Raw genomic sequence first — 20,078 nt, 5'->3', positions numbered from 1 at the left:
GAAAGAGGTCAAACCAGCCAGCGGAAGAAGCTCGTTCCCGGTTCCAAAAATAAAAGAATATGCCAGTGCGGTCAGTGGGAGTCAATCCCGGTGACCGTGGTGATGAGACACACCTCCCCGACGTCTAACCCCGCCCCCTGCGTTCGCTCTGACCAATCAGAAGACAGCGAGGCGGCACGGCTCAGCCACGCCCCCAGAATTTAGCCAGGGATTGGCAGTGGCCATCGTGAAATCAATATCTAAAATAAAAATCTATTTATCTAAGAAAAAAAGTCATGTAAACCCACCCACCCGCCATTTAAAACCCTTTAAAATGCATTCTCCAAAAGTTAGGCCCCTGTTCGGGTAACTAAGATCAGCTTTGATGGGTAAATATGATCTTGTCTACAGACCTTCATCAAGCTTCTCAAAGCTACACTTCTCAGATAGCGAGTGGTGACGTTTAATGAACTTGGATATAGTGCTATAAGTTATTCTTCTTTATATTGTTAATATATCTGTGCTAATTACATCGCAGGTAAAACTAATCATTCCTATTAATAAGGAATTTGTTGTCCTATACTGTTGCTGAAAGGCCACAGAGACAAGAGAAAGAGATGGTCGGAAGGAGAGAAGCGCTGGTCACGTGACCAGACTCACATTCACTCTCTTCTTCCTTTCGTTGGTGTTCATTAACGCATTCTGTGTATTACTTTCGTCAATGGAGCTGAATTCATTCTCCGCAATATTCTGAGGGAGAAATCGCTTTTTTTGTTAGCTTTATGTCTGTTTGGCCTTTCGAATCGGGCTCTAGGACAGTGAGGTCATTATAATAAGAGATAATAGGATTGTCTCTGTCCTGTCCCTACATTCTACTGTCAGATGAGAGAGAGGAGGCGTCAACTAGGCCGTAGCTCCTCTGTCACAGGTGGCTGTTCTGGTTTCTTCAGGGGATTCGGGGGGAGGTGAGGGATGGGGAGATTGCAAACGGATCCTCCCGTTCCCCCCTCCTACACCATGTTGTGAATGTTGTTCCTCTCTATGATGTCAGAAGAGGGGAGGAGCTCTTTCTTGATTGGCGAGGGAGGTGGAGTGGCAGTCTTGGCTTTAGGTTTGAAGAGGTCCGATACATAAAAGGCCTACAAGAAGACAGGGGGAAAAAAAACATTAGATTATTTCAGAACCAAAGTCTTTTTAGGATGCAAATCAAGGATAGTACAATTAATTGACTGATTCATATTTCAGAGAAATTCAAGAGCTAATGGCATTCTAGGAAATTAAGTTTTCTTCTATTCTTGTCTGTAAAATTGTATTTATTCATTAAGTTTTATTTAGAAAGAATGTATTAAATTCATACATTCATATTAGGGGGAAAAAAAACATTAGATTATTTCAGAACCAAAGTCTTTTTAGGATGCAAATCAAGGATAGTACAATTAATTGACTGATTCATATTTCAGAGAAATTCAAGAGCTAATGGCATTCTAGGAAATGAAGTTTTCTTCTATTCTTGTCTGTAAAATTGTATTTATTCATTAAGTTTTATTTAGAAATAATGTATTAAATTCATACATTCATATTAATATCACTATTCAAAAGATTGGGGTTGATAAGATTTCTTAATCTTTTTGAAAGAAGTCTGTTATGCTCACCAAGGCTGTATTTATCTGATAAAAAATACAGGAAAAAAAGTCATAAATAAAACAGTAATATTGTAAACATAACCGTTTTCAATTTAAAAAATGATGTATTACTAAACATTTTTAGGAAGACATTTTTTAATAAGAAATGTAAAAGTTTTTACGGTCACTTTCGATTAATTTAATGTCTTTGGCGAAAAAATGTATTTAAAAAAATAAAATCAAATGTACCGACCCCATACTTTTGAAAAGTAGTGTATATTAAAACATTAAGAAATATATTATTTATATCAATTATTTTATTTATTTAGAAATTAAAATTTTAATAGTTAATAGTAATGCTCTATAAGACCTTTAAATTATATATATATTTTTGTTAATTTATTAATTTTACTATTTCTAATTGCAATTCTAGACCCCATTTGCTACCTAAATTCAAACGCAATTAAAATTCAAGAATTGGAATTTAAAAAAAAAAGTATGAATTCAGTTCAATTCAGTTGTGGAAATCCCAATGATAACTGTAAAAACTTCCTTAAAACGTCCCAACAGGGTATGAGCAACTGCAAAAGTCAATAGTCTCAGAAAACATCATTAATAAATAACCAAGAAAATGTTAAACTTGCCCCTACTATGGTTATTCAGACACATATTCAGAAGCATTGTTGTATGTTCGGCTGGCCACAATGAGTAATTGTGGCCTTTGAAATGTCAGATGATATAAAGGCTGGCAATCCATCGCCTGTGACATACGGATGTGTATGAGGTCACACACTGATAAGTGCGGCCAACTTACACCACACGCCTTAAAAAGCATTGAGGCAGTAGTAAAGATAAAGAGGAAACCCCTCAGCTCTTTTGTTTCGGTCTTGACTGAGGTCAAGTCATTATTAATGTTCTCACTTGGCGTGGGAAGAACTTTTTTTGTCAAGGAAAGATGCCCGACAACCCTCTCTTTACATCCTAATGACATCACGGGCAAAACAGGAAACCGGGGAGGGGAAGAGAGGAAGTGTGCCCTTGGCATTAGACTAGGCTTGCACCCAATGGATTTACAAAGAGCTGAAAATATACAAGTCTGAGTCACGGGCCTTTCATGCCAAAGACGGGATGCTTTCACTGTAATGTGGGCAGAGGAGAGGCCTACGGGATATTTAGCCATCTACACACTATGAATGTTACTGAAGCATGTAGAACAGCTGAGCTGGACGGCAGCGGCATGGAATCACAGATTCCAGAAAGACTGCCAATGAGTAAACACGCTATTTATGAGTGTGTGAAGAGTATGGGGCCAGTGTGTGACAGGTAAAGAGGTCAGTGTTTGGGGTAGCTAACAGCTAAATTGTCCTGACATGTTTCAGGAGCTGCTGTCAACCACGGCACCAGAATCATACTGCTCTTGGGAAATGCCAAGGGAGAAGAAAAAGCACACACAGATTTAAAAAAAAGAGGGATTTCCTATTTGGTTATGCGAGTGACAGGCTTGAGCAAGTAAGCGGTGACTATCAACAGGTTTGTGTGTGTGGAAAGAGATAGAAAGTGAACAGAAAGCCTTAGAGAGGCCATCAGAGTTTCGGAATCATCTTTCCAGCAGCTGTTTCTTGCATATCCTTTCAGTGAAAGACGTTGTGCTCACATACAAAGAGAGCTTTATCCAAAGGTTACAGTGGATGAGTTCATCCTATAGGGCCTCCTGCGACCGTCTTCTGGCCATATGAGTCAAAGTACGCCAGAAAGATCATGACATTTCCAGAGTGACCTTTACATTGCGCTGGAATGACATCAGGAAACTGGATCTAGAAACTCTGCTAGTTTGCAATTATGAAGGATTTAATTATAAGAGCAAGTATGTCGCTTGACAAGGCCAAACGATATATTGTTTCATAATTTAAATACTTTTTGTTAAAAAAATTTGCTTAAAAAATGCAATTGTACTATATTTCTTTAAAATAAATGCCACTTGGTTTGATACTTTGTTATACAAACAATGCATTTAATGCTTACAAAAAATTAGTAATTTTTTTTTAGAGAGAAAATCTGCAAGTTACCTTACTATATATGGTGAGAAACTGTTAAGAGTTTAACATCACCTTATATGTAATTTTACAAATTTATGGGTTCTGCAAGTAAAAACTGAATTACGGTATAATTTGCAGTGAAAAACAATAAAAGGACATTCCCAGAGTGATGCATAACATATTATTTTATTTTACATAAATGTTTCTTCACATTTTTAATATAAATTATGTATATTAGGGTGTTCGGTGGCTTTTACCGCCTGTATTATCATTTTTTTAAATGCATATATGTGTCTAGATATTTTGAATCCACTGTATGCGATTTAGACTAATGCAATTTATTTATAGCAATTAGAAAATACACATACAACATTCTATGCAAAATTTTCAGAAAATTCACTCAATATTTGAAAAGAATTGTGTTTTATATTGACAGGGCTGTTGCAAGACAGAGCATCTGATAATGGGCAAACGTCTCCATATCTGGATTTGTGTGTAATTATGTGATAACTATCACGTATGCCATCAGCTGCAGGCCTGAATTCAGCCTTACTGTCCAGCATGACTCAAGAGTCGTCTCGTACAATAGGCTTTTTGATGCACTACAAACTCTGACCTGTAATCACAGGCTGCTAATGAACCTGTGTCACGTGGTGAGTGCTTCCTGTGCCACGGCCCTCTGTCTGAAAGTGTTCTTCCACAGCAAACCCGCTCCATTGTGTACGAATGCTCAGTCAGCACCAGGAAGCTGTTTTGCGTGCTTGTCTAAGCCTGTGTGTGTGTGTGCGTGTGTGTGCTGACCTTATTGTGGTTCCACTAACTGGGGGAAGAATTAAGATGCACCTTTAGGGTCTGTTACTGCAGCATATTACTGCAGCTCCAAATAAACCTAATAAATAAAAACCATTTTACACCATTTCTCGGACAGTTACATTTGAGTAAATAAGCAAGACTGAAAAATATATTGTGTTTTTGCTACTGTACCTTTAAGAAATCTACTATATATGTAAATGACTCACTTATGATTGGCCATGTTAAAGTGCTCATGGATGTGATGGAACACCCATTTTTAGACTGGAGAGAGAGCTTTTTTGTTTTTTGACCAAAATTAAACAAGATCAAAATGTGTTTTCTAAGACACATTCTCTTTAAACTGTAACATGTGAAAATACCAAGGTGTCAAGTTGCCTAATTTACTATTTTAGTCTCCATCTCTGTATTATATTGTATTAAAGCGGTTTGATATCATTCCATGGCAAACTAACTGCTTCACTAACTGCTCCACCCGGCACTCTCACACATTCCCTTAATCAGACAAGAAATGACACCAAATAAATTGTCACCATCCAACAATTCTGCCAAAATGAGTCAAAAGATCTTCATAATGTACACTTATTTTGTATCCCAGAGCTGGGAGGGCACACTAACTCCATCTAAACTCATCTGAAATTAACCTCACTTATGCCACTGACATCAGCTCGAATGAACTTCTGCCGCTTTTTACTGATGGCTTTATAGACTTGGGAAGTTGGGATTCATCTTAACTGTGAGCAGGTTCATAGACGATATGTCTGGGTGTGTGCACGTGTGTGGTCTTCCATTGGTTTGGGTGTGCCTGATCCTAAAAGTGCCAAACACAGCACATGATTATGTGTGAAAGTGTGTTGCTTATGTTATGCGTGTGACTTAAATTGTAGTTTCAGGTCCTGAGCCACATCTGCATGATAATTGTGGTGACCAAGTTGTGTTTTGGCTGCTTCGCTCTCCAGCGTAACATTAGCAAAGTTTAATAACACCATTAAAATTTCCTTTCTTCTTACACACAACCACACTATTTCGGTTTAAGATGGCCTCCATTACCATAGCTACATGGAGAGTGCTGTGGCAGCCAATGGAAAAAAAAAAAGAGTCAAGCTCAGGCCTGACATATGGGAGGGAGTAATAGGATATCGGGACAACCATCTTGCCACCCAAGCCAGACCAGAAGCACTTAGCTGCAGGCCGTTATCGCAGGAGGAACTGGAGTCCTGAATATTGAACATGACCCTTTTTGCTTTTGAGGAACGGTGGGATACTGTTAACCAGGAACTGATAGAGAAAGAGAGAGTGGGAAGAGGAAAAGGCTGTTTGAGAGCAGGCCTCCAGCTGTTTCCACCCTTGTCTAGTCCTTCAGGAAACACCTCTGCAACCGAGCCTTACAAGCAGCCAACCTCTCACACTCTCTCTTTCCATGTCAGCAGCTTAGAAAGTGGGCCGTGTTTGATGACATGAACAAACAGCTTATGCCACTCTCCAACAGGATGGACCGGAGGATGTGGCCACAGTCAACAGTCCAGAAAAAGACAAAGAATGAAAATGCGGTTTCTGAAGTCTGAATCTCAGGGGTTCTTTTAGACATTTAGACATCAGAATTTAAACATATGCCAGGCTGCCTGACTTCAGCAATCGTAACGTTGTAGTTACTCTTGCCAAAATTCCTGATACAAACCAGGCCTGAGTATAAGGAACTGAATGTAGGACTTCAGGAGCCTCCTTTGGAGATTGAACAAAACTGATTGCCAAGTTAACATTGTGCTGCTCGACGTTTTAAGTTTCCCTTGCATGATACATAAGCAGACTGACATTAATTGCTGTTCTGAGATCAGTTCTCTGTGGGCATCGCAGTCTAACTGCGCCATGTGAACTGATCTTCTTTAATATGGAACATGCAGTAAGCCTGTAATCAGCTTTTGCAATATGGCCAAAACTCACCAAGACCTGTAACTTTCCACGGTTTCTTTGAAGCCAGCCAGTTGGACACCGACCCAGAGCACTTACAACCTTTAAATGTCTTTAAACACAACGCCCTTAAGCAGAAATCAGCACCTACAGCCAAGTTTAGAAGAATTGCTGCACCTCCAAACCATGAACTGTCGGAGACTACTTGCTGAGAAGTTTGGATAAGCAGCACTGCAGCCTACGGTGTGAAACCAATGCGTGATGTATGGCGACATAACTTTTCTTTTAAAAGACGCGTACCTTGCATTACCTCTATATTTGGTCATTAGAGATACTTTAATTGGACCTCTAAAGCGTTCACAGATGGGGAGCGGAACAGATTCCAAATGTAGGCTCGTTAAAAACAAGTACTTGGGTGCCTTGATCTGTAATGAAAAGGATCTCATTTGTGACCCTGGACCACAAAACTAGTCTTAAGTCGCTGGGGTACATTTGTAGCAATAGCCAAAAATACATTGTATGGGTCAAAATTATTGATTTTTTGTAATGCTAAAAATCATTAGGACATTAAGTAAAGATCATGTTCCATGAAGATATTTTGTAAATTTCCTACTGTAAATATATCAAAACTGAATTTTTAATTAGTAATATGCATTGCTAAGAACTTCATTTGGACAACATTAAAGGCGATTTTCTCAATATTTAGATTTTTTTGCACCCTCAGATTCCAGATTTTCAAATAGTTGTATCTCGGCCAAATATTGTCCTATCATAACAAACCATACATCTATAGAAAGCTCATTTATTCAGCTTTGAGATGCTCAAAAAAAGAGATGCCAAGTGAGATGACCCTTATGACTGGTTTTGTGGTCCAGGGTCACATTTCTGCTCTGTCTTATTTGTACTTAACTGCTATTTTCTGTTTTTTCACACTGGGGAGAAACTTCTCCAGGTGTCAAAGACTAGTTTCTACACCTTGAACCTGAGGGGCTCAAAGACAATCAAGACCATCAGAAATGGATGGATAATTTAAGTAAAACAATGTCCTTCTTAATGAGGTTATGAAAATCTAAACTGCTCTTGGAAAAATTGAAATGCCAATAAATAGGGACAAGAGCCAACTGAAAACTGAACCACACAGCAAATTCAAGGGCTGAAGATTAAATATTTTGAAGGTTCATGATACCAGTAGAGAGATGTTTGGCGAACATCTGTGTACCATAAAAAGTGTGGCCCTGTCACAGCTAATTAGAGTGAAGAAAGACACTGCTAGAACATTCTGGGAATTGTAATGTTGAGAAACAACTCAATATCCCAATTTCAACACTAACAATTTAGATATTTGTCTTTCAGATGCTGTAAGAATTAAGATGGGATAATATCTGGGGGAAGAGGTTTTGGCCTCTTGCCTCCCCCTATCATATGGGCCTCAAATCTTTGCACCGTCCCCTTACAATGCAGAAAAACAGATACATCTCTGTTTCTCAAATGAATAATTAACACTGTCATTTCTCCCAAAGAGAAAATGCTCTCCCCTCTTTGTACGCTCAGCTCCCCTCGACTCAATTTTCCCAAACACAATCCAACTAAGTGAAGCTTTGCTTACTGCAGGGAAAGTCTGGCACCAACAAAAGTGACATGTGCCACAATTATGAAGTGTAAAATTCCTTTTTCCACAACCCTCCCCCTCCTATTTTCATTTGAGAGTTGGTAATGGTGCAATTGAGGTAATATGCTCTGGATTAACAAGAAAAAGATTATGCTTCACTCTGACGGATAAGTAATTTTGTGGATAGGAGTGAAAAAGTTAGAGGGTGGGGTATGGAGAACATTGTGGTCTGGTTCCAGATATTCAGATCCCCTTCGGATTTCAAACTCCGGATTGGCCTTCCGTCTTCACTTCACTCAAAAGACACCAGATAAAGTCTGTTCATAATGGTTCTTCTTTTAACAAGTTATCTGAAAAATCTGCCTTGAGTCGAGCTCAAACATACTCATGGACTATCACTAACTATACAGACAGAAAAAGAAAAACCTTTTCATGTTTTAAAGTGAAGGGTGGGAAATGGGAAAACATGCTATATTGTCAAACTTGTCGGGTTGGTAATTGCCAGCATATTTACGAAAGGAGTTTTTAACTAGTTCTGGTGTTAACACTGTGTCAAAATGTTTGTTAACCAATATTAGAAAAAAAAATCCAGATGTTGTGATGACAACCAGATAAGGCCAATGGTTATTAACCTCCTGGGGTCGACAGTTCCGGCGGCGGAACTTTTTGCAGATTTGAATGTTGACAGCAAAAAGAACTAAAATGCTCCTTCATACTTGATCGTACATATAAGAGTAATACAGCATTTCAATCTGTAAAGGGTCTACTTTTATTTGTGTACACTCACAATATCAACAAAACATTGTGGTTTTGCAAAATAAAGAAAATATACAGGGTGTGCTTTTAGCCATCTCATTCTCCGCGCATATCTTTTTGAAACGCGTCACTAAAATTAACTGAAACTCAGCGAATATTTGACACACACACATGAGATATATATCTATAGAAAGCTTAACATGTCTACTTTTAAACGAAGTAAGTCATGAATAAAACAAATATTATGTGACAAAGTAATCAGTATGAAACCAACATCAAATGTTCTGTATGTGTTTTATGGCCTTATTTCAGTGACTTTAAAATTGTAGTTTTTCACTAAGCACGCATAAACGTTGTTTTCTCAAAAACACAATCACGTAAATACATGCTGCTCACATATTATTGTAGCCCAGTTTGTGCTGATTACAGTGTTATTAAACTTTAGACATTCAAATGTTTGTAAGCAACTGAAAAAAGCACAAATGTCAGGGCATGTCAAAACTTTTCCAGGCCCCAAAACACCCTCGGACCCCAGAGGGTTAAATGTAGTAAAGTACACAATTTCCAGATTGGTTAAATTCAAGATTAATCACAACAGCCTCTTGTCTCCTTAGATACTTAATCTTATTTAAGGAAGCCTGAAATGGATTGAAATACATAGATGTACTCACTATGCAGTAGGCCACCAGGGCTCCTTGGACAAAGCCAGCTAACACATCAGTGGGGTGGTGCTTGTGATCAGAAACGCGTGATAACCCGGTGTAGAAGGCCATCATTAGCAAGGTGAACTGCAGGAGTGGCCTCATCAGACGGGCTCCTCGCCACGTGAACCGAGACTGCAGGTAGAACTAAAGAAACAGAGATGGAAAGCAATTTAAACAATGGGAACATTTGTACAACTTGTGTTTTTATTACATAACAGCTAATACAATAAGTTTGAGGAATAAAACAAAACAAACAAATATGGGAGGTGGAGATGAGAGTGAAAAACTGAGAACCCAAAGTTGCGCTGAACAGGACTGAAAAAAAGGTCTCTCTTTCTCTAGTCACCTAAATCCAAGGACCCCTTGTCGAGCTCGCTTTCTGGGAACAGGAAGACTCATTAGGGTAAGAAAACAAATGATTGGGGGTTACAAAGACTAGTGGAGGATGGGGGTCAGGAGGACAAACTGTTGACGATGCTCCGGCGGCCCATCAGTCCTGAAACCCTTCAAACTGGGTCAGTTAAGGAGCCTGTACTCATCACCCTCCCTTAATCATCCATCACCAAATGAGAAGGAACATTCCATTACGTTCAAAACCGCAGCAGACAACAGAAATCTCTGAACACATCCTTATACACACAGACACTAATGGATAAACACTGATGCACACACTCAAGACGATCTGTTAGACAAAACAAACAAAAGCCATTTTGGGCTTTGAGCTCCTAAATGAAGGTGTGTACAAGGTCATGTCTGCTTTCCTGAACAGCTCTCTCCTCACTCCGAAGGCATTGTGTGTGTAGAGAGGAAGGAATCCCTCCCTGAGGATGTTTGGGAGTTGGAGTTTCCTTGCTGGATGGAGTTCTCAGATGATGTGAGGATGGGTGTGCCTGCACAAGTAGACTGACAGTCTTCGCAAATTCGATTCTGATAAATGACTGGAGCTCTCTGTGGTCAGGCAATGCCGTTTGGATTTATGGAGTATTTAACTAGGCAGAAGATTAGCATTACTGCTACATGCGGCAAATATGTTCACACCAGACTGAAGAGAAATAGAGGCCTCCTCAATCGTTTCCAACTGATCTTATGTCATAAAATCATCCCCTCAGAAAGGAAGGATGGTAGAGTGATAAGCATCTATGGCTGTTTATGTGCGGCTGTGCATTTTTGCCTCAAACCGATTGGAATCAACATATGGCCTGCTGTCTCATTATTTCAATTTATATTGTGGCCCAAAGCAGGAAGTCCTTAAAAATACGCTGAAACAAAGCTTTAAGCCATTTTGCCTGAATCAGTCTGAATCGCTACTGTATACAAGCTGTTGGGTTTACAGCTGGCTAAAGAGAAGAGTTAGATATCATAGATGACTGACTGAAATGGAGATACTTGCTTGATTATATGGCTAAAGTTCATCTGAGGCAAAAGATAAATAAATAAATTCATACTCATGTTGATTTCGGTCCAGCTCAGCCACAGTGTTGGCAGTGAAGAGAGATTTTCTAACCAAGCATCTGTAGCTATTTCAACCACAGACTTTCATACATTTGGCATTCCTATGCCTAAAAAAGTTCATGAGGAGAACTTGCAAACAAACGTGTCAATAATATCTTTGATCAGGCCTTGTGAATGCAACGGAATGCTCTTCAACCGCAGATCTGTGGCTTATGGAGACGGAGGTCTGTCTGCCGTGACTGCGAACTAAATTACAAAAGTGAATCAATAAATTAGGATTGTTAAAATGTAGAACTGGATGGTTTTCCTTTCCAATTTTTTTTTATGTTCTTGTTTTGTTATTGCCTTTTTTATTAAGATTTTTGTCTCACGTCACACATGACAAACTGAGAACAAAATAATTTTATGTTTACTGTTCGAATTATTTATGAAGGCTTCCAGTGTTTTCCAACCTAGTAAATAATAGAAAATAGAAGAAATAGCAGATTGGTTCTCCAAAATAAAGAATTGAGCTTTAGAGCCAACAGTGACATTCTCATGCTCTCTTTCGCACCCACAGTGAATGTTGCGCAATGAAGCACAATGAGAGGAATGTTATTGTCACTTCACTTTAAAAATCAACAAGTGGCCACAACACAAACAAGACAACCAGGGCCTCTGGATAACATCCGCCATAAGGAGTGGCAGAAAAGAAGAACTATGAATTCAGCATGTTTCTAAGTTCTTGAAAGCATTTTCTACTTTTTTTTTTTTTTTTTTTTCGGGGCTTGTGGCACCCCTAATATAAATCTTTTCTATACTAAAGTGGCAAAAAGAGAGAGTTCTGGAGAAGTCACCAAGCTCATCTCTACATCTCCAGACTCAGACATGCTGGCTTACAGCTAAGGAGATGAGCGTCAGACGTCACCCTTCCATGACCTCTTACTGACGCTCATCTCCTTAGCTGTAAGCCAGCATGTCTGAGTCTGGAGATGTAGAGATGAGCTCGGTGACTTCTCCAAACTCTTGAAGTGGCTCTGTTCCTCAGGGCGAGAGCGGGGTCCTCTCCACACGTAGGCATCCAAGAGCTGATAAGAACAGCAGAGCCTGAGGACCCTCAGGGCTCAGATACAGTCCATCAAATCTGCCTCTTAGCATCTTGCTATCAGAGCTCAGATAAGCCAAACGTGCCGCAGACGTTGTGGGGTGTATATGGCTCTCTCATCTCTGTGTGTTTGTGAGGTGGTGGTGGCAGGAATGGCAGATGGTGTGGTCTTAGATTCTCCAGCGACAAACCGAACAAAAAAAAAAAAAAACACATACACACGCCCTGTGCCCTCATGAGAAGTAACACACTCTTGAGCAGATAACATGCTGCATCCTGCTGACAGTCTCCATCCAGTCCCTCCCTGCAGGCGATCTGGGTGGTACCATCAGAGCTGATATTGAGGTATCAAATGGGACAATGGAAAAGATCGTGGCGGGCTATTAAAGGATTAGTTTTCAAAAACTGTACTAGTTATTCTAGTCATACTAGTCATTCTTTTCAACAGTTTCAAAAAAGGATTTAAATGCACCACAAAAGAGTCATGAAAGTGGTTCATATACCTTGTGCATTATTTTTCTAGTCTTCTGAAGTTATATGATGCATGTAATATAAATTATATGCATCATATAAATTTAATCTGTTCATCAAATAAAGCGATCTTCCTAAAAACAACTTGGGGCTGATATGAACTCAATGTCTTTATGAAATTTTCAAAGCATCAGTTTCGGTGGAATGGACATTTATTGGAGGAACAGAAATCAATCAGGTTTCATTAAAAATATCTTCATTTGTGTTTCAAAGATGAATGAAAGTCTTATAGGGTGGGAATGACATGAGGGTGAGTAAATGATAAGAGAATTGTCATTTTGGGGTGAACTACTGCTTTAAAAACCAGGCCAGCTGCGTTCATGAATGAATCATTCAGATATTTTTGTGAATTAGATTTATTAAAAAGAGCAGAATGAATAAAAAATATGTATTCATGAATTGAACATTGCTACTTTTGACAAAATTCTCATAAGCATACAAAGGAAAGTTAAGCTAGAAGTTTTTTTTTTTAGCCAAAACCAACTTTAATTTCAATCTGTTTCTTACACAAATCTATTGTATTACTTCAGAAGACTCGGAACATAGTATCTGACCCATACAGACTCCATTTGATACTTTTTACGTGCTTTTGCATCCTTTTTAAGATTGAAAGATTCAGTCCCATTGTAATTGCAGTTCATTGTAATTGCATGGAAAAGAGTGACCAGTACCGTCATCAAGCTTTATCCTTGGGTTCTGTAAACGAAAGTCATAGAGGTTTGGAACAATAGGAATAAACTGTTCCTTTAAGCCCAGCAACTGACTTCTTCAGGTCATATAAGCAGCCACAAAATAGGATGTTCAGTCCAACTTGGGGTGGGAAACAGAAAAAGCAAGAGAGATGTGGTATAATAAATCATATTAGCTTAACCAAATAGGTGAGTGTGAGGAAAACTATACTTATTTTGCAATATTTTGAAAGGAAAGACTTTTTCATGGCGCTGTGCATGGTTTTGTGGGTCATCCTGAAGTGTATTTGCACTTGAATCTTGCCAGTTCTGGCAGAAAACAGTCAAACTTCACAGCTAGAACCTTTTATATTCTGACCTCAGGTCCAAAAATATTACTGTAAAGCCAACGCAGCCTTGCCACATGTCAATGACCACAATATGCAGAGTAATAAGCTTGAAAACAGCAGGTAGAAGATTTGCCTGTGAGTGGTTTGTGCTTGTTTCTACTCTGCCCATGGTCTCATATCATTCACAGACTGTTCTCTGGTCACTACGACTAACTAGAGCATAATCCGTCACCATGCGGTCTGAGAGGTGCAGTGATGCAGCAGCCAAACCAGAACTCATTGGACTATGGAGGGTGGAGGTCATAGAGAGGCTAGGAAATACCCAATTTGCTGCCCACAAAATACTCACATACACTTGCTATCCAGAACAATAACTAGCAACTAGCAAGTTGTTATTGCAATAACAATAACTGATATGCTGTTCCAACTCAATGAACACATGAGGTTGACCAGCTACTCTGGTGTTGAGCTGCATCGATATTGTGGTTCACTAAGACCCTTAAATACACAATTCAACCGCATAAATGTATAGTACTAGCAGTCACTCTAGGGGGCAGAACTCAACTTATTATATTTAAGTATCTTAACCTGACTATGATCTCAATATCAGACCATGATCTGATCAATATCTTATAGATTTTTTTCTTTTTTTATAATTGAATAATTTTTCAAAATAACATTTATTTATGCTGAAATAGGTTGTGCTGCTTAATATTTTTGTGATATATTTTTTGATGAGTATTTGCTGTTTAAAAAACAGCATTTATTTGAAATAGAAATCTTCTGTAACATTATAAATTACTAAATAAATTGTATAATTTTATGCATTTTTCACACACAACACTTATAGCAGTTATTGCTTCTGAATGTCTGCAGTTTCATGATAAATAACATAATTTTTATTGAAAACAATGATCTAACAATGAAAAAGAGAAGTCACAGTTTTAAAACTGACATTGATCCACTGCACGGGTGAAAGCAAAACCTTACAAACCTTAAAACTGCGGGGGAAAAAACTGTGCAGATTCAATGGAAATTCATCTAGGTTTCTATGAAACCACTATGGTTTTTTACAAGGAAAATCGAGAGGAAAAAAAGTGAGATGAATGTATTAGTACATGTCGGAACAGGTGTGGGTTCTGTTTTGAGGTACTGTGCCAGAATGATTAATTCACGAATTTTGGCAAGAACAAATAGTCTAGGTTTGACCTAGGGTTACATTTGTGCAAATAAGAGGGGATGACAAGACTGGTATGAGCTCTCATAATGACTTCAGCATCTGACCTATCAAGCATGACAGCTAGACTGAGATAATTACAGGGAGCAAGGCTGGGAAGGGTAACGCTCCAGTCAGTAAGACTGTATCGCTTGATCGGTCTACTCAAAGAGCACTTTCCTCCACTTGTTTTTTCCGTTCTTCAGATTTATTCAGGTCTGTAATTCTGTTTATCATGCTTTGTGCTTCGATATCTCAGAGCGTTCTCTCTTGGCCTCTTGTTATTAACTCTGAAGGCCAAGAGCAGATGGTAAAATAATTTTAGCGAGTCACCCTGTATCTTAACATAATAGTCTATTCACGTTCACATTTTATAATGGAGTTTGACTACACTTTGGCCTCGGCTGTGACAAATCTGGCCAGGGTTTCTGATAACATCTGAACAATTTGCCCCTCAGAGACACAAATCCAGGCTTTCAAATCAAGATGATAATTCAGACCCAAAATCGCCAAGTGACTGCATGCTGAAAATCTGTCTTAAAGATATATAGAAGATATATATGCTTGCTGTTCTCCATGAATAATGATGTGTAACATTGGCTGACATCTCTCCTGCTCTGTGGCTAATCACTATGGTTTAAAATACAGCGGGTCTATGTGTAAATACGGATCGTTTAAGTCACAAAACACTCAACAGAACCTGCCAGGGGTCTGGTTCTTAACGTACTGTTTCCTCTTGTCTAGGAAGTGTTCAGGTCAGTGTTTCGGGCGTCAGGCCCAGCAGTCAAAGTCACACATTCATTTAATGGCTGTTTTGAGAGCATTAGAACCAAATCTGCATGAGTTTGAACAGGTCTGTGGTCTTGAACACACTCAAACGTGCATATTCTCTATCACCCTCCTAATTTTCTCAAATAATATCTCAAAACGCTGAGAATGAACATTTGGCCTCCTCCATTAGCAGAGCGGCTCCACCTCCTGCCATCTGAAAGAGTCAAAGGTGGAGGGGCCCATGGAGATGCTGATGATTTAGATGCAGAAAGAAAGGATTAGAATAAAAGGAGGGAGGAGTGGAGGGCCTTGCGTGTGAAAGGGGAAAAAGTTTGAAGCCTTTGAAAGAGGCTTTACATACAGTGAGAGACTCCGGGAGGCTGAGCGAAATCTGGCTTTGTGTGTATGTAAAGCTATATTGGGGATTCTGCATAATTGGTGTAAAAAAGTGTGTGACCCATTCAAAAAGAGAATAGAAATAAAGCATAAGGAATGAAAGTGGAATGAAGGACAACTTCAGACAGAAGGGAAGTCTACACAGCTGCACAAATTAAAACAGGTGGAGTGTGTCCATTCCAGAGATGAAAAGGGAAAATAAGAGTGACCCACATTTCAGAGACCCACAGAGGAGGGTGAAAGGGTGATAGAGGGTCCCTGTTTCATACTAAACATAATAGTCATGAAAAAACAGCTCTTCTGTAAATTAACAGAACTGTGGCAGTGTGAGAGCACCACACAGTGTATGTACTTACAGCCAGATACAGCATGGTGTACATCGAAAATGAAGCATGTCCAGAAAAGAAGGATTTCCTGTAGGAAGAAAAAAAAATGTAATCAACAATGTTTTATTATTAAATACATAAAAACATTTAATTGATTATTTGTTATGTTTCTATGAAAAAAAAACAATATTTATATTATTTATTACAAATATTAAACAACTTTTTAAAAATATTTTAATGTTTTTGAAAGTCTTTAATGCTCACCAAGGCTTCGTTTATTTGATACAAAACACAGTAAAAACAGTAATATTGTGAAAAATGATTACAATTTAAAATGGCTGCTTTCTATTTTAATATATTTTTAAATGATTTATTCCTGTGATGGCAAAGCTGAATTTTCTGCATCATTACTCCTACTTCAGTGTCACATGAGCCTTCGGAAATCATTGTAATGTGCTGATTTGCTCCTCAGGAAACATTTCTTATTATTATCAATGTTGAAAACAGTTGTGCTGCTTAGTATTTTTGTAGAAACTGTGACATTTTATTATCCCACGTGCATGTGAGTGTTAAATATCTCACCTGGCTTCTTGTACTTCGCTTTGATTTCCAAGACATGTGTATTGAGTAATATATCCCAGAGAGCAGTTGATGGTAGAGTAGTCAGGCTTACAAACGTCTAGGAAGTGCGGCCTCATCCGTCCAACCGAGACCTTGGCAATGTCTGTGAATGATTGGCTGACGGCGCAGCCGAAGATGAACACGCCCACTTGTCTGTAAAGGGCGGAGACATATGGATTTCCCACGAATGACTTGGAGCCCTGGTTCAGGTAATGGATCCTGTAGCATTCGCCAATCACAATCTAGAGAACGGTTAATTTACAATGGAAACAAAAATTACCGATAGCTGAGATTAATAATACATACAGGCTCTGTTCCAAAACCTAGCGAAAATCACGAAAAAGACAAATCAAATGCACTGCGCAAAGATCAGTGGACAAAGATGGTAAATGAGCCGAGATGTTGATTATGAATAAACATTTCATCAATACTGAAATGTATCAATAAATTTGTTCAGTGTAATTAAAAATCGCCTCACACAATATGCTGTTAGCTTAGCAACATGCTAACAAACACTTTTGAAATCAACTTGAGCCAACTTGTGTGATGCTCAGAGCTGCTGCCTACATAGTGTTCCAAATTGCTCATCAGGTTCAATGATGGTTAGGACGCCTGTGTAGGCAGCTGCCTATATAGCTACTAGAAAGCAAGACAGCTCACTAGGTTTTAGAACAGAGCTGAATGTCATTAAGATCATAAGTGATGGTGAATTCGTAAAGTCATACCACAAACATTAACGTGTTGTGTGTAATATCACAAGATTTCAGTGGTCAGGTCATGGGCATGCAGGGGGGAGTTAGACGAACATGCACATGAAGTATCAGTTAGGAAAGCACATTAATCAAAAAAGCAAGAAGAAATGAGTGAAAGAAATGAGGGAATGAGAAAACGAGTAACTTGAGTTATGACTGAGCATGGCCTGCCCATTGCTGGTGATACTTTAATGATATGGAACATATTATGTTTCTAAAGGTTATGGCTTTCATATGAGCAGTTAGAGCATGGGATTTTAAAACGGCGGTCTGCACCATTTGAAACCAGTAGGACGTAAATTTGAGCAGAGAGGCATGGGTTATGAAGTACATAAACCATGCCTTAATGAGATATTTACTATCTCTCGCGCTCTTTTTTCATTCTCTCTTCAAACTGTAGAGGAACGCTGTTGTGGTGGTAGTGAAGAGTGGGTCTGCTTTCCCTGAGGCCTAACCAAACTAGGACTGGAGACACTGCTAATTAACTACAGCTGTGTGGGGGGTGCCAACACACACACACACACACACACACACACACACACACACACACACACGGTCCCTGTTTTAATCAGGAAAATTGCTGAGCATGCCTCCAGACAGTGAGGCATGGAATTGGTGTCATGCCAGTTTACTGCAAGACCACTTCCCTAATCTCCACCACTTTCTTCCACAAGGGATTTGCCTGGCATGTTGAATTTTTGTTTTCAGATATTGTTTTGGAGTTTCACAAGAGCTAAAAGTAGGTTTAATGTTGCATTCTTTCTTCTTCTTCATTGAACATGTGTCCTCCAGGTGATTGGGTTCATTTGTAAGAGGTTAACCCTTTGGCAGCTGTCACAAAGGCTGTGAATGTCGACTAATTTAACACCTCAGCAGCTGTGGGGCGGTTTAATCTCTTATCCAGATTTATCTGCACTCAAATTGAATTCTGTGAGACTTTGCTCTTTTTAAAAAAAATTCAATTCACTAAATTAGGTGTATTTCACAAAATCTGTCAAGATATCCTGCTCATTTCTTTTTTTATTTTGGGGTAAAATATAAGAAACTATAAATATGAAACAAGATAAATATGAAGGTTTAGGAAAATCATATTTGGGACCATTAGGATTTTATTTATTTATTTAGCATTTTGATCTTTTCATGACAATTAAGCATATTTTCCTTTAAAGAACAACACTTATTATCATATCACATGTGAAGGATTTGATTTTAATTTTAACTGCACCATGTTAATCAATATTACATTTAAAGTTAATATATTTTAAATGTACTACATGGCAACTTGATCGTTTTAAATGTCTATTTACAAATATATTAAATAAATGACACAACAGTTTCAATAGAAATGACATAAAATTTTAGTTTACCATAAATGCTTGTCAGCATTTGTCAGGAAAATGTTACATTCAGTTTGCACTCATGTCTATTCTATAAAAATATATTATTTCCATAAGCACTCTTTTTAAAAGTATGCTAAAGTGTACTTCTCTTTCACAAGGTTTCTATATATTACTGATTTATAACATTTTATACAGTAACTCAGCATTGCTGTTTTTAAGAATTACTTTATTAAAAAAGTTAAAACACAAAAAGAGCAATATATCACAAAATACATGCAGACAAAAGAAGACAGAACAAAAAAGACAGAAGAAGATCGAGACAGAAAGAAGAAGAGAGACAGCGACAGCCCTGACCATGATACATCTCTTGATGTTGAGTTATTCAAATATTTTAAATAAAAAGATGGGATGGGGAGGACTGGTTAATAGATTTAAGAAGGATTATGGGTAGAATTCTATGCTACAAGTCACCATTTATTTCTACAGTTATTTTACTAATCACTAATCAGTTATTCTACTAATGATCTAATAGGGGGTGAGGGATGAAGATGGGATGTTTATATGAATTAGTGGTATATTTATATGAATATATATATATATATATATATAAGAGAGGAACTTACAGAGAGGATGGCAATTAGAATGCCAGTGGCACAGAGCACGGCATCACTTATGGTGTCCCCGTTTTTATACGGGTACTGGATGGACTGGTCACTGCAGTAAAACCCGCGATGGTACGGCTTGATTGTGCTAGTTTCGATTATCAGGAAAGGCAGGGCAGCTACAGCGAAACACACACACACGCACACAAAGAGAGAGCGAGTGGGGAGAGAGAGAGAGAGAGAGAGAGAGAGAGAGAAAGAGAGGCTGTGTATGTATGAATTACCAGTTTTGCCACATTTCTCTATTAGCAGTGAAGCTGTGGCTTTAATTCCTTTAGAAACAATGATGTTACCAGCTCCTTGTTGAGAAAGATAATGTAGCTCTTGAGCGATTAAGCTATTTAGTTGATAAAACTGCGAGGCAGCACTAAAAAGTTTGTTCCTGAATGTCTGAATTCGGCCGCAACGTGATCTGTGTGTGTGACTGCACCAAACTGCTTCTGTTTCACATAAATGCTGGCACAGACGTGCATGTTCGGCTAGAG

The 20,078-nt window shown here is 38.5% G+C and overlaps 1 protein-coding gene across 4 annotated transcripts in view; it reads right to left on the bottom strand.

The window, feature by feature from the left end:
• Positions 1 to 8: 8 nt before the first annotated feature.
• LOC107697342 (phospholipid phosphatase 3-like) overlaps positions 9 to 20,078 on the bottom strand; it is a 43,296-nt gene continuing 23,226 nt past the window's right edge. For 3 of the 4 annotated variants that reach the window (XM_016498104.1, XM_016498086.1, XM_016498113.1), the window contains 4 exons: positions 16,801 to 17,081; positions 16,249 to 16,306; positions 9,392 to 9,568; positions 9 to 1,118 (listed from right to left, as the gene is read on the bottom strand). In XM_016498104.1, coding sequence (XP_016353590.1) covers positions 990 to 1,118; positions 9,392 to 9,568; positions 16,249 to 16,306; positions 16,801 to 17,081 — 645 coding nt within the window. In that variant the 3' untranslated portion in view covers positions 9 to 989. Of the gene's footprint in view, positions 1,119 to 9,391; positions 9,569 to 16,248; positions 16,307 to 16,800; positions 17,082 to 19,554; positions 19,713 to 20,078 lie in introns of all 4 variants that reach the window. The other variant, XM_016498095.1, reaches the window with a different exon arrangement.

This window comes from Sinocyclocheilus anshuiensis, unplaced genomic scaffold, assembly GCF_001515605.1.
Source record: "Sinocyclocheilus anshuiensis isolate Anshui unplaced genomic scaffold, SAMN03320099.WGS_v1.1 scaffold801, whole genome shotgun sequence".
Lineage (NCBI taxonomy): Eukaryota > Metazoa > Chordata > Actinopteri > Cypriniformes > Cyprinidae > Sinocyclocheilus > Sinocyclocheilus anshuiensis.
Note: the sequence above shows the minus strand (reverse complement) of the source record. Positions and strands in the feature narration are given on the sequence as shown.